At 34.8% G+C, this 15,083-nt stretch overlaps 1 protein-coding gene across 3 annotated transcripts in view; it reads right to left on the bottom strand.

Moving 5' to 3' along the window:
* LOC149086608 (cell adhesion molecule Dscam1-like) overlaps nucleotides 1–15,083 on the bottom strand; it is a 171,459-nt gene that overhangs the window by 70,835 nt on the left and 85,541 nt on the right. For all 3 annotated transcript variants that reach the window (XM_089230988.1, XM_089230989.1, XM_089230990.1), the window contains exon 5: nucleotides 10,195–10,494. In XM_089230988.1, the coding sequence (XP_089087114.1) occupies nucleotides 10,195–10,494 (300 nt within the window). The remainder of the gene's footprint in view (nucleotides 1–10,194; nucleotides 10,495–15,083) is intronic.

The following is a 15,083-nucleotide window of genomic DNA, read 5'->3' as shown; positions in this document are numbered from 1 at the left end:
ACATTGGCAAATCATTCCCACAGGGCATTGCAAAATGTTTAAGGCATAATTTATATATATTTTGTATTATTTGCTTCTTTTTTTGTGCACCAGTTTTATATTTCTATCAATATTCTGTACTTCAATGCTCTTAAAAATATATTTATGTATATATAATTGCTTATTAATGTTTCCTCCAACACGCTCCCATCCCTTTACAGGGGCAATGGTTAAAATTGACTAAAATCAATTCAGTCCGTGTTCGTTTAGAAAGAAAGGAAGAGGGTATTATATATTATATACATTGATTATACTTGCACGGAAATGACTAAAATTGCCTATTAGTGATAAAGCTGGAACTTTTGGTGGGTCCTAACGGGTGAGGGGGAGAGGTACGGTTAAAATTTTTCTTCTGGTTCACAATCCTGTTCCATTTACCATTTATTAAGGAAATTAGAAACCAGGACAGACAGGCGTCTCGAAAGCTCTTTTTGGAATTTCGCATTTATTAAAAAGAAAACGGAACATCAATCCACCCTATATTCATATTATTTCACGAAGGTTGTCCGAAAAGAACAAAACTTTTTATAGCTGATTCTGATATAAATATGGGCGCGGTAGCCCAGGTCGATAAGATACTCGTCTAAAGTACCCAAGGATGTTTAGAGGTGTCGCGAGTTCGATACCCACTTCGTCCTTGTAGAAAACTTTCCTGACACAGGGGCACAACAGAAACGGCGACGTGACTGCAGAAACAATTGCTACCGCAGGGAATTCTCCCGTCGATGGGTTAGCGCACCAACTTCCCGATGAGCATAAAAAGCAAGCCTGCCGTTCGAAATCGGCAATAATTGTAGGTCCCGGTCTAAAATTAGCCCTCGCGTGCAGAAAATGTCCGTGATGCGACAAAAATGATCAAATGAAATAAAAATTTCAATATGAAGAAGACAGTATCAGCATAAAGAAGGAAATTGATCATTTCATACACGTAAATAATTTTTATTCATTTTATCCTCTGTTTTTATTTTATTATCACTATAATTTTTATATTTCTCAGTTGTGGGAAAAACTTAAAAAATTGAAATTTTCTATTGCCCCTTTCCCCTTAGTAGAAAAAAAAACTAATTAGTTAAATGTGTGCCGTCTCTATTCACGTGAAAAAAAAAATTCAACCAGGGACGTTTGAATGAAAATTCGTCTAGATTTGGATAATGGAAATTCTTCATTATTGCTACTTTTCATGATCATGTACCTCATTTTAAGTGTCAATATTTCGTAGTGAAAACATATGTTCAATTAATTTAAAAAAAAAAACGTATTTTCTTTCATGAAAGCACTATTGAAACTGTGGGGTTCTAAATTTAGCACTTCTTATGCGGGTAATTTCAGCTGAAACGGTAAAAGTGTTTTATCGTTCCTTCTAGGCGCAATACTGGCGCGATATCACAATCATGTCATCGCTCCCCTATTTTATATTTCTTTTCACCCACGTGAATTAGTCCAAGTTAAGATAAGGAAGAAAAGGTGGAACACCATTTCCTCTCGTTTTCAAAATGTGACAAAGGAATCCACACTCACCAACTTTTTGTAGCTGAAGAACGAGTTTTATATACCAGTTGCACTGAGATCTCAGTCCCCCGTTTGCGATGTGTTAATTTAGGAAATAAAAAAAGAAGTTGATGAGAGAGAAATTTCAGCATACATTGCAATAAAAAGCACCTACGTAAATTAATGTTTTTCTAACACCACTCATTACGAAAACGTTTTTATGTTTGAGGTGCAGTAGTTTTTCCTTAATCATTAGTGAGTCTAAAAAATGAACGGGAAAAATTTCTTCTCGTGAATTAATCGGTTGTGACGCTTCTAAACTACAAAAATATCAGGAACGGTAATGAAATGAAAAAAAAAAAAAGGAATAATGAAAACCTTTCTCCAATCATTGATGTCTCAACGAATTATCATTAAAATGTTATATATGAATCAAATTTCTTTCATGGGGAGGGGGGGGGGAGTCAAATTTCACTTTCAAATTGACATATTGGGAGCCATATAAAAATTTTATTTTCCGTATTTTGTCTAATTATCTTATTACGTGAGTGAAACTATCTTACTCATCGAGATTTCCCTCTTTTTTAATATTTCCTCATATTTCAATTAATATCTCTTAGAACCACACACACACCTCGTTTAATTTATATTTTTCCTTACATTCTTTTCATACATCCCACGTATAAAACAATTTTACTCAATCAACCTTTCGAAGTATTGCACGTTATAGTCTTTCTATGAAATAGAAACTTCATTTACGATTTACTTTACCGATACTTGTTATTATAAAGCAACTAACTCGCATATTAATATCTCAGATGAAATTATTATAAAACGTTCAACACTGTCGTGGGAATTATTTGTAGAAAGAGGGAGAGAGAAACACAACATTTCTTGAATACGTATCGTCTTTTTAATTTAGAACTTTTTTTGTTTATTTTTATCAATTTTCTAAATAAGCGACGTAAGAAATCGCTCTTGCGAGGTAGCGATTCCCTTGTGGGAAATTCCGTATGCATTCCGGAAAGATTAAAATGAAATAAATTAGAGGAAACTCATAAAATTGGGAAAATTAATTATTCACGAGACGGTAGGGAATGATGCTTTCCTCCACCCTCCTCATGTTGGTGAATAAGAGGTTTTCGGAGAGGCAAACAACGATATATTTCATCCAATCTAAATATTTCCTAACTAATGCACATACATATATACACATACACGTGGCTTTAGAGAGGAGAAAAAATTGAATATGGAACAAAAAATAAAAGATCACACATAGAATTGAAAAGAAAAAAAAAACTTTGCTGTTGAAAAAAAAAAATTCCGAAGCGAGCGCATTTCACGTAAAGAGTAATTTTTTTTCTCAGTGGTGTACGCAGGGTGGAGTGGTAGTAGTAGTAGTAGAAGCATCAACCCTAATTAAGTCAAGGGTGTACATGAGAGAGAGGATCTCTTAAAGAAATAAAACGATTTTGTGTCGAAATGCTTCCGCTCTTGATGAAAACACTGCTTTTTTTTTTAAATTCAGTTTTTGTATTTGTACATTCCATTAGTTTTCGTTTCTTTATTTTCATTATGAGGATTTTTTTTTTTCACTCGCGCTCGATGCGACGTTTCTTTGAATGTCTATGTTTTGAAGATCTTTTTAATTTTTTTTTTCACTCCGAATATATCTCTAACATTTTTGTTCCGATCTCTAATCTCCCAAGTTTTTTTTTCTTCATCTTTTTAACATTTTGTAGCATGGAAAATTCTTTTGAGCTCTTTCTCCCGGTAAAAAGCAATTTTAATTTTAGAAAATATCTTAAAGAAACACAGAAAAGATACATTTTTGACTGAAAGCCGATGAATTGTTAATTAGTGGGGAAGAATAAACTATTTTTATCTACTTGTTTTTTATTTTTTTATTCTTTTGTGGGTGGGAGAAAGAACTCGGTAAAGAAACACCAAGCGTCATTAGTTTATATTGGTTTGACGATTTTAAGGTATACCGCTAATATGCATAAAATATGAAGTTTTCGTCTCATTTGAAGAATTTTGTTTTTCTTTAATTTTTTCCAGGTAGTTTAGTTTAAAAGTCTCGGATATTAAATTATTGTTATTATTATTTTACGTAAGTACCTCACGTAACATCAGCTATTTGACCAAACCGGTTCCATCTCCAAATCGGGGAAATGAAAATACTTTAAAAGCTCATTATTTAAAATGTACAGAGATACGGCTATCCAATGGTAACATAAGTGTTAATACCTCTTTGATTCATATACCAGACTTGCGGTACACTTCCGTGAGCAAATCATTTTACGCTGTATCCCAGGTTGTGGGAGACGCCGAAACACGCTAATCCATAGTGAGTAACACCACTCAGAAAAGTATTTCTCATCTGCCGGGCTGTAATATCAATTATACCGGGCGTAAAATTGTATTTATGATCCTTAATCAAAATTTTTCAGTTCTCATAAACAATATAATTGAATATCTTTTGAGAAATTATATGATATGATGCTTGGTTTATCAATATTGTTATCTAGGAGAGGGGATTTCTAAACTTTTATGCTAACACCCTTGGAATGTGTTGAAGTCGTGCGTATCCCCGTAGAAATGTGTGAGATGCTTGCAATGGAGCACTCGCTTTGCACTAAAAATGTATGGTAGGTATGCGTATTCGTTAGGAATGCGTAGGAATCTTTCTTACCCTCTAGACATGCGTACGGGAAGTGCGTATCCCTTACAAGGCATAGGGGCTTGTTTGTTTTTATAAATGCATGCGAGTTTCCCGAAATGCGCGGAAAACTTTGTATTTTTGGATATGCGTTGGTAGATTGCCTACCCTCTCCCCTCCAACACACATGCATACGAAACGTGCATAGCCTTTGAAATGTGTAGTAAGCTAGCTAGTGCATACTACTTGATATGTGCACAGAACGTGCGGATGTGGAATGCATAGAGGGCTTGTGTAATTTTCTGGAAATTCTTATGAGACTTGCACAACGCTAGGAAAGCGAGGTAGGTGTGCGCAGTCCTAGCAACACGTTGGATACTTACGTACACCCCTTGGTCCACTGCAATGTAACATGGTTTGAAAATTCAACGTTTAAAGTTGCTGCCGCATAGATGGTACAGTATCCACCCATTTTTTTGCGATGAATTTTTATATCACCTATTTTTCATCTGCAATTTTGGCCTAAACGTCCTGAGTGAGGCCGGACGTCCACTGGAACTGATGCAGTGATAAACAAGTCGCGCGTAGTTGTCGGTATTCGCAAGACATTATCCCATTGTACAGGAAATAGGATAACTTCGTCCACAAAAAACGATCTCGAGCGAGTGACGTGACTTCCGGCGACAGCAGCAGACGACCGACAAATCCGAATCAAATGGGATTTTACGCGTCTTGTCTTACATGCCCAGGCGCAGTACGGCTGTTTACTTTCTTCGCGTCATTTGCTCCGATTTTCCCATGTGAGCATGGGAGCTAAAATTTAGATAATTACCATTTATGGGTTAGGATGGTAGGTATTAATCGATTAAATATTATATAATTTATTTATTCACTACATGAACGTCTTCTCGGAGTATATGTGTCATCATAAATCTCATAAAATACGAATTTAATAAATATTGATCCTCTGTGTTCATTTCTTAAGAATTTGTTTCTCAATAGTGCCTCAAGATCATTAACGAACATACTTGTCTGCACGGAGTTCAGTGGGGAACTGTAGTGTGTAAGGGGGGTCGGACGACGTTAGATGCCCCCCAGTCATCTGACTCAATAACCCGCGATGCTTATTGCATGTTGTCGCTTCCAGTGGATGATCGGCCTAAATTTTCAATCATTAGTGTGCTTCCTTGAAAACAACTGACTAAAGCAAAAAAAAAAAAAACTTCGACATTGTTAAAATATGAAAATTATCAACACTTTATTAATAAAAATAATCTTAAAATGAATAGACGCCCTGCTCTCTAATAATGCCCCTAAGGACCAAAAAATTCACGGGGGAGGTGATTAGATTTTAGATTAGATTTTCTCTTCCGTTGTGGTAGCTCATTTGAAATACATTGTGTAACATCATTCCTCAAATTCTACCGGTCAAAGACGAATAGCAAAATTGGAGAATGCGATTATGTATGCCTGTGTGACAAGGGATGTTTGTATGTGCGGCAAGCTATCAAAGAGCGAATAGATGCTATCATCTCTGCCATCCTAATGTAAACACATTTAATGACATTATTTACTGAATTAGAGATTACTAATGGAACTTTTCGCATATCTACACAGAACGAACGAAATACGATAAGGAAATAAATATGTTCTCAAACGAGTGCAAGTTTTAAAGGAATCAGAGTGCGTGATAAAGTGCCAGTCAAAATATAATTCAATGATATAGTTAAGATTTCATTAAGTACTTAACGTTCAATTCTACTAATTCTAGTTTGATTAAAACAGCCAAACGTTACGCTCCAAGTCACGTCCCGTTTGATAAGTATAGGAATATCGGATAATATCTGATGAGTGTAGATTTGTATGGAAAATATGCATATGGATTAAATGCTCCATATGCTGCACTGTATGTATAATTACTGGTGATTCATATGTCGATGCTTATATTTGTTGCGTCCCAAGTATGAGGTTTAGCGTCTTCGCGAAATGGCTTGCTAATTCGCACATTGAACAGGTATCCAATGAAAAAATCCTATAAGATCATACTAATTTTATTGAAATGTCTGGATTTAATATGGCGAGCTACAAGCGCTGAAACATTGGCAATGTTCGAAATCGAAACGTCGCCAAACTTTTTAATCAAAAATTCTGTAAACACCCTTCTAGCTAAAAGCGGTCAAATTTGCCAACAACTTGTCCGTTTCATCAGTTTCTGGAAGAGTTTACAATAAACCATATCGGTTTTCTGGTTCAGGAGAAATTTCGTCTTTTGTTTGCAATATATACATCACTGAAACAGCATTTGTCGAAGTACATATTCGACGAGAAAATTCAGAATTGGTGGTTACAATTTTGGTGACAATTTGAATTTGCACAAAAAATCCTATAAGGTGACAACACTTCCTCTATTTAGAGGATATCCGTATTTAATGGCGAGCTGCAAGCGCTGAGCGATCGGTAAAGAGAAAAATCGAATTGTCGCCAAACAACCTACTAAAATTAACTTCGACGAACGCAGATTTTAGAACTAGGTGAACAGTTTGGTTTATTCTAGGCTTTTTCTAAAGGTGGTGGAATGGACGTTTTTGGCAAATTTGACAAACTGTAGCTAGATGGGTGTTTGCGGAATTGACAATAAAAATTTGGCGACGATTCGATTTTGAACTTGGCCAATGTTTCAGTGCCTGTAGCTCGCCATTAAATCCAGACATTTGAATAAAATTAGTATGATCTTATAGGATTTTTTCTGCACTTTCCAAATATGTGCTTAGCTTTTGCATAAGTCTCTCACAAACTTCACAAATTCTGCTTATTTTTCAGACTTCACGCATTTTTCCCCATAATCGATAAACCACCATAACTTGAGAAGGTTTGAGATAGGACAGAGTTGGTGGGGTGTTTCATGACTGAATTCAGCTCTTCAATCACCCCCTTTCGTTTGGAAAAATGGGTCGGATTCACCCTGTATATGAGAACATTTTTACTCTCTACAAAGCATTAAAAAAAGTATCCGAAAAAAGAGGTTTGAGTTTTTTTTTATTGCCAATCATAGGAAGAAAAATCATTTTCTGAAAAATTGATGCATTGAGTCGAATTAAAGATTCATTGTTCTAGCTTTTAAAGAAAACTATACTAGATTTCGAGAACGGAACATAAATTCTTGAATATTGTCAGCAGAGAAATTGCTTTAAACGTAGCTGTGGATACAAAAAAAAGAAATCTTCTACAAAACAAATGACAACAGGCTAAAAAAGAGTGAAGTATTCTATTCGCAATTGAAAAAGAAAAGAAGAAATTTTCGAAAGAAGAAAACCCAGAGCTATTTCATCACAATTCGAAAGAAGTTGGAATATTTAATGAAGCATTTAAATGTAAGTCGGAGGTACACGTAAGCGCTCCTCAAAACGCTGAAGATTCCCTACGGAAAGGATCGGCAAGTGAAGTCTAATTTCGGATGCATTTTGTTCTTCTTTAGGATAAATGGCTTCGTTTTTTTTCTTCTTCATCCTTCCATTGGAATAAGCAGCTCCAAGGAACGTAACGGGCGCATCTACTTCAATAGAATATAGCGAGAGAAGCTCCTTCGAACAAGGTGAAGGAGTTCGAGGACAGCACGGTTTAAATGTAAATGTCAAATCACAAAACAATTTACCTCACATTGCGGAAGGACGGAGAGAAAAAAATATACGTAGAAAAAAAAGAAAGAGAAGAAAAACAGAAAATATCGCATCAAAAGTGAAACGCTGATCCAAAATCCTCCAAAATTTTGAAAATGAAAAATGAAAAGAAAAAATGAACGCTACGAAGTGTGTTGTCTGCTTTTTTATTTTCTTTCATTTTTATTTTCAGCATTTATTTTCATTCTTCTACAGACGAGAGCGTTAGTTAACATTTTTTCTTCTCTTTTGAAGCTTAGAGTAGCGAAATGTCACAACGGGACAGCCATGTAAAGAAAGGATTTTGCATTTAAACTAAGTCGCCTAGAACGATTTTTTTCCGACGAATAATAACAATAATAAAAAAAAAATTCCTCGCTCTTTTATCAACTTTTTACTTGAGGAAAAAAATCAAACGTACAAAGATGTTTTTTTTTCTGTTGGTACTCAATGTACTCTATTTTGAATTTATCTATTTTTTTGGAGCTGAAATAACTCGATTTAAAGAGAGTTTCAAATAATAGGGATACTAGAAACGGAAAGATGATTAGCGAGTGACTTCAGTATGTTGACGGCGATGCCATTGACTTTCATATCGTGTTATGTCAAGAATGTTTTGGTGTTATGAAACTACTGTAAAGTCTGAAATAAAATGCTATTTTTCTATACGTCCCGAAACCATTCGAATGTTTGTAAACCATGAAAAAAAAAATCGAATTCTGAAGGTATAGGCCTACGTATGTATAAAAGATTCCTTTTCCACTTTTTTTTAACCGTAGCACATGTTATAGTGAATTGCAATTTTTTTTTTGCGTACACGCATATATATTTTTATAAATATTTATTTCTACTTCTAAAGAAGAATCAGTCGATTTACAGATTCATCTCACAAGTTTTCGTGGTTGTCCATTCACGTAAAATTCTATTCAGTTTTATTTTTCGAATGAGAAATACCAGGTCTTATATTTTACAGGTTTTCTGAGCATTGTTCAGCGGTGGTCAAAAAATAAAATAAAATGCTTGGTTTCATCCTTCAAAAAGTCTCTTCTTGTACTCCTAAAGTCATTCTTCCACTTTGCCGAGGCTTAGTTCGCCCTGCACTGGAGTAAGGTTTGGAGACCATACCTATAGAGAGACGTTGACTCTGTTGAGGGGATGCAGGGAAGAGCCACGCGTACTCTAGTTGGCGCACGGAAGAAAGACTTGATTTCTTGAATACATTTACTTAGTGGAACGTAGGGCTGTTATGATCGAAGTGTTTAAAATATATGTACTTAGATTAAGACAACCATAATTTTTTTTATGGGCAGTGTATTATATGTGTTATATAATATTATTTATTAGTTTTTTTTCGTCATATATCCTTTTATATTGAGTTTCTGTATTTTGGTTATGCTTGACATCCATATTTTTATGGGCATCTTTTTTCAGCCACCTGGCTGGGCAATTTACCTGTTGTGGCCTTTGTGTTTGATTTATATTTGTGTTATGCACTCCATTAAAGTTGAAATGCTTACTGCGAAGTCAAAAGTTGATCACATTGTACGGATTCAAGAAAAATGCATGTGATAGAATCATACAAAATTTCACAAATACATGCACATTATGAATGATAGAATAAAGTAAAATGCATTGTACGCTGTTGATCCCTTGAACGCTTTTCGAATTCTTAACCAAATTTTTATTTATATGAGTTTTGCCGAGGCTTAGCCAAAACATTTTACTCTCGATGTGTTATTTAACACATCGAGAGTAAAATGTTTTGGCTAAGCCTCGGCAAAGTGGAAGAATGACTTTAGGAGTACAAGAAGAGACTTTTTGAAGGATGAAACCAAGCATTTTATTTTATTTTTTGACCACCGCTGAACAATGCTCAGAAAACCTGTAAAATATAAGACCTGCTATTTCTCATTCGAAAAATAAAACTGAATAGAATTTTACGTGAATGAACAACCACGAAAACTTGTGAGATGAATCTGTAAATTCTGTAAATCGACTGATTCTTCTTTAGAAGTAGAAATAAATATTTATAAAAATATATATGCGTGTACGCAAAAAATAAATTGCAATTCACTACAACATGTGATATATATATATATAAATAAATATATATATATAAAGCTTTTGAAAAATCTGCTTTTATCAATATCACTCCATGTGACATTTCACAGGGTGAAACCCAGACTACACATTTGTGTGGGTCCAGTATTATCGATAAAATTAAAAAAGAAAAATACTTGTTGAAGTTTATGTTTTTATTGCAGTTTTTGAATATTCACAATGCAAAAAGATGTTAAAAATTACAAATAAATGACTGATAGCGTCTGAGAGGGATACGTTAAAACCTACCTTTGACTGTCAGCTGAATTTCGGCTCTTACTTCTCCTGCATCATTGAAAGCCACGCACGTGTAAGAACCGCTGTCTCTCGGTGAGACGCGCCTCAGCAGCATTAAGCCGTTCATTTGTCGCCTTTTGTCTTCCGCAGATTCAACTTCCGACGAAATTGAGCTGCTCGAAATGTGCGTCCACCTATATTTCGGTAATGGGTGACCTTGAGCTGCGCACGGAAGGAGAGCTTGACCACCCTGATCCACTCTAACACGACGAATGATTTGGTTGAGTCTTGGTGGTATGTTTCCCCGTGGCTCTGGAAAGATTCGAATAGTCGAAAGGTAATCAAGAAAAAGATTTAAAAAAATTGTAAAACATGCCAATATAAAATAAGCAGACAAGGTGGACGAGAAGCCTGGACACACTTTAAAAGCTAATAACAAATTAACCAATTGACATAAAAAGGTATGAAGGTCTTTAACAGCTGGATGATGCGAAGATGAATTAAGAATTCATCAATTCAGGATTTCTAAATTCATCTTCGCAGCAGCCAGCTGTTGAAAAACCTTCGTGTGGATAGCGAAGAGCGACATTATCCTTAGATAGAAAGGTAGGTATAGTTTGAAGTAAAATACTTTTCACGCATGGCCTAGTTTTTTTGTTTGTTTCTTTGTTGAGAAATTTGAAATAAAAGTTCAAATTTCATTCACAGTTGGAGCTGTAAAAAAACGACTTGACATAACACACAAAATGCAACACAAATTTTACTCACAAGTGGCGCTGTAATATGAAAAACTCGACGAAACACAAAAAATGCAACACAAATAGCGCATAGCTAATGTTTATGACGACTGCGTTGTGTAAAACTACCAAATTTCAACATGAGCATCTTTTCATCGGTTCAGATGTAGTCGAGACTAAAATGGCGCTGATATTGAAATATGGTGGCTTACGTAACGCAAATTGTCATAAACATTAATTATGCGCTGTTTGGTTGCATTTTTTGTGTTACGTCAAGTTTTTCATATTACAGCGCCAAAAAAAAAAATAAAATCCAAGACATGATAAGTATTTCAGTTCAAACCGTACCTTTTTATGTCAATTTGTTGAATTGTTATTAAATTTTAAAATGCATCCAAGACTTCTCATCCACCCTGTATAGTAACAAAATTTTAAAAAAATCAAACTATTTTGTATTTTTAATTGGAATAATGGTGATATTTATTATGATTTAAAATGAATTAGTACTTTTTAAACATTCAAGTATCTAAATGATAAAACAATTCAAGTTTTGAGGAAAAAGAAAAGGGTGTAAAATAAAAATCGTTGCCATGGTTTTGAAAACATCGTAAATATCTCGACACGTCATACAAAGGAGGAAAAAAATTGTTTTGAAACGTCACTTTTGTCTTTTTCACTCCTTGTTTCACGTAGGAAATTGAATGTCAGACGTGTCACAAAGTATGAGGAAGTTTCTTCGTTCTCTTGAGTTGGAAATTTATAAATATGCGATGACTGAAATTTTAATCTATCTCCGAAAGTATAGAACGAAATTTCCATTGAACTTCATGCAAGTAATAAATAACGGACGAACAAAAACTGATGGTGCGTCGAAATCTGAATGTGAAAGACGCGTATGAAAAGTACCATATATATTGGTTGCCTAATATACGACTCGCCAATCCCGTATATTTTTGATCTCATAATCTCTGCGTGGGCATATATTTAATAAGAATTTAAATGACATTGATTTCTGAAAGTAATAAAACAGTTCTCATATTTGACTGTATTTTCGCCTGTTTAATGCTAGATATTTGCGGTCGAAAACTATTCAGAATACGTTATTGACGTAAAATGCGAAAGAAACAAATCTGCCAGAAAGAGTTTTTCTCTTTGGTTTTCTTTTCTTATTCGCAACGAATTTCTAATGGAGCTGAACCTCGCAACGCTGAGGTAGAAGTGAATTATGTTCCTGCGAAATTGCTTTGGTTTTCTTTCTTTATGAATCTCGACGAATGCACTGGAATCACGGAATTAAATGATATTTCACTTCTATTTTATGCTTTGAAATTTTTTTTATAAATTTTTGTTTTTTCCTCATGCATATACCTTTTACCCGTTTCTTTTTACTCTCATTGCACTGGGATTTTATATAATAAAAATAAAAAGTTTTCTTCATTTCTCAAGATCTCATTTCGATATCTTCTTTCATCTCAACTTAATCATGTTTTTCGATCTATTTCTTTTTTGCCGTCGAACCAGCTGTATTCCCACATTCCTAATTTTCTGAAAGATATTTCATCTGAAATTTCCAAGTAAGAAAGCTAAACAACGCCATTCGAATCTCCGAGACCGCGTTCAAGAGAAAAACTGGTGTTTTCTTCATATCCATAAATATATATATCATCAAATAAAGATCAAAAGAACTCACATCACGGATACGTTTCTATGATTTATGTATGCTCTCTTTCGATATTTCATCAAAGTCAATAGCGAATTCCGCTTCTTCGCCATTCTTTTTCATGTAACTGCCTTATATAGAGTTGTATAAAATTGATTATACAGTCCTCTGCACTACATGAGGTGAATGTTTGTAGTTCTCTTTGAGGTGAAATTTTGACACACATTGCGAAATGATGAGCAGAAATAATATAGTAAGAAAAAAAAATATTTGATTTTTGAAAAAAAAAGTTGAAGTTGAAATCATCAGAGCAATTGCGAAAGACAGAGTTCAACACTGAGATCATTGATAAAATAAGTAGAAAAATTCTTGAAACCTGCACGAGGCACCACCTAAGTAAACATTGCAGAGAAACCACTCAAAGAGTGTTGTCATATATTCTACTATCCAATAGTCTCACTAAGAACCAAACCGATTCTCAAAAAGTCTAACCTAACAACCATAGATGTGCCTACTGAAAACAGGTTTCAAGCTCTCTAACGATGCGATACCACAGAATAAACAACGGGGCATGTATTACATTCCATGTGGTGATTGCCCTCTTGGTTATATAGGACAGACAAGGACACCCATAAAAGCAAGATTAAATGAGCACGCTCGCTGTGTTAAGAATGAGGAATGTCAAAAATCGACCATCGCCTCTCACTGTTGGCAAGAGGGCTGCAGATTTAAATTTCAGGAAGCTTTTAACAAAGTAAAGTTGACAGCTGCGTTCGATTTCCACGAAGGTACATATATTCGGGCCTTCAAAAATATATTAGTAAACGACGATGAATCAACGCCAACGATCGCAACGTGATGGATTAGATTCATTACGAGCGAGAACTCGAAGAAAAATTCGAATAGACCAATCGGGTAGCTCCATTTCGCATGCATCCACTCAGGATTCTGCATTAGTCTCACACGCAGGCTCTCAGCTTATTTCTGACCACGACTTTTGAATGAACAGACGTACTTTTTTCCGCTGAGGAACCACGACTTAAGATTTGGTTTGCCAAGCAAGTGGGACCATCGGTCAGCGTGATTACCGGTTAAATATTTTATTTTTCATCTGAATACAACACTCATTGTATGTAGAAATGCATTAGGATTTTTTTTGTAATTTTTCGTATATTTTTCCCTTATTCGTTAGTGACTTCTTAAAAGGTGAAGTATCTGTTATAGTGAGACATATTATTATTACACTGGGTGAACGCTTTGGTCCCTTTGCCGTAAATTACTGGTGAATCATTGATCTTAGCAAGTGTTCCCGAAATTAGGAAAAGTATCCAAAGAACGTGGATAATTCAGATACGTTATTCGTATTGCATATATGATATATGTATATATGATATATGTATATATGATATATGTATATATGATATATGTATATATGATATATGTATATATGATATATGTATATACGATATTGTATATACATATATATATATATATTATAACTAAAATAACCAAATTAAAGACTTGAATTTCTGTATTTGCACTTCCTGGAATGTCGTAGAATCACTGCATATCTGAAGATGTGCTACAACGTAGTCCATCCAATGGCTTATATAAAATCGGGAGAACCTTACTTCGAGTTTCGAGACCATGTACAGGCGAGCGAACCTGCGGAGCCAATCACTTCGAAATAAGAATACCAACAGCCTGAAGAGATTGCTTTTCCCGCGAGTACAGATGCCGTGTGGCGAGAATATGGGAACAGTCTGACATCAGAACTTGTATGCATCTACTACGCAAGATTTGCTTCCGCTATTGAAGATTTTGACCTGGCTCCGTATGCGAAGTGGTTTTTTTCCCTCCTGACTATTATTTTTGATTATTATTATTATTTTATTCATATTTATTATTACTTTTCCAGTGTAAATTCATTTCATGCCTTCTGGAGGTAATTGCAAGTAAAAAAATATGACTAAATAAATATATTTATTTAATCACCCGTCTTGAAGAATCGGAATGGAAAGGTGTTGACATGTCTCTCCTAAGCTCAACAACAAAAAAAATAATGTTTCAGGTGCAATACTTGCAGAGATATTTGAATTTGAACATCGCTGAAAATGCGCTAAAGAACAACATACTACCTCATTCATCATTCTACGCTTTATATTCTGCTCTTTCCTTCATTCTAGCTGATATGTGAATTAAATTATCTCGGGGAATATTGCACGTGAATACATGGAATCCTTTTTGTTGGGTTCATGAGAGACAGTGCAACAACTTTTCAACTGAGTTTTTAGAACAGGGTGACCAAGTGAAAAAGTTAAAAACTTTATTATTTTAATAACTATACAACTCCTTGAAATATGTATGGCGTATATGAGGTCTACATGCCATTTGGATAATTTTTCCATATGAAAGTATGCTTCTAGGATCAATGGTTCGCGAGTTATTCCAGAATAAAGGGACTGTCCTTCGCATCCTGTATACATAGCACATATAAACACAAA

The sequence above is a fragment of the Pholcus phalangioides genome, unplaced genomic scaffold, assembly GCF_987345545.1.
Source record: "Pholcus phalangioides strain wild (caught in Gottingen) unplaced genomic scaffold, Ppha-v1.0 ptg000004l_1, whole genome shotgun sequence".
In the NCBI taxonomy this organism is placed as follows: domain Eukaryota; kingdom Metazoa; phylum Arthropoda; class Arachnida; order Araneae; family Pholcidae; genus Pholcus; species Pholcus phalangioides.
Note: the sequence above shows the minus strand (reverse complement) of the source record. Positions and strands in the feature narration are given on the sequence as shown.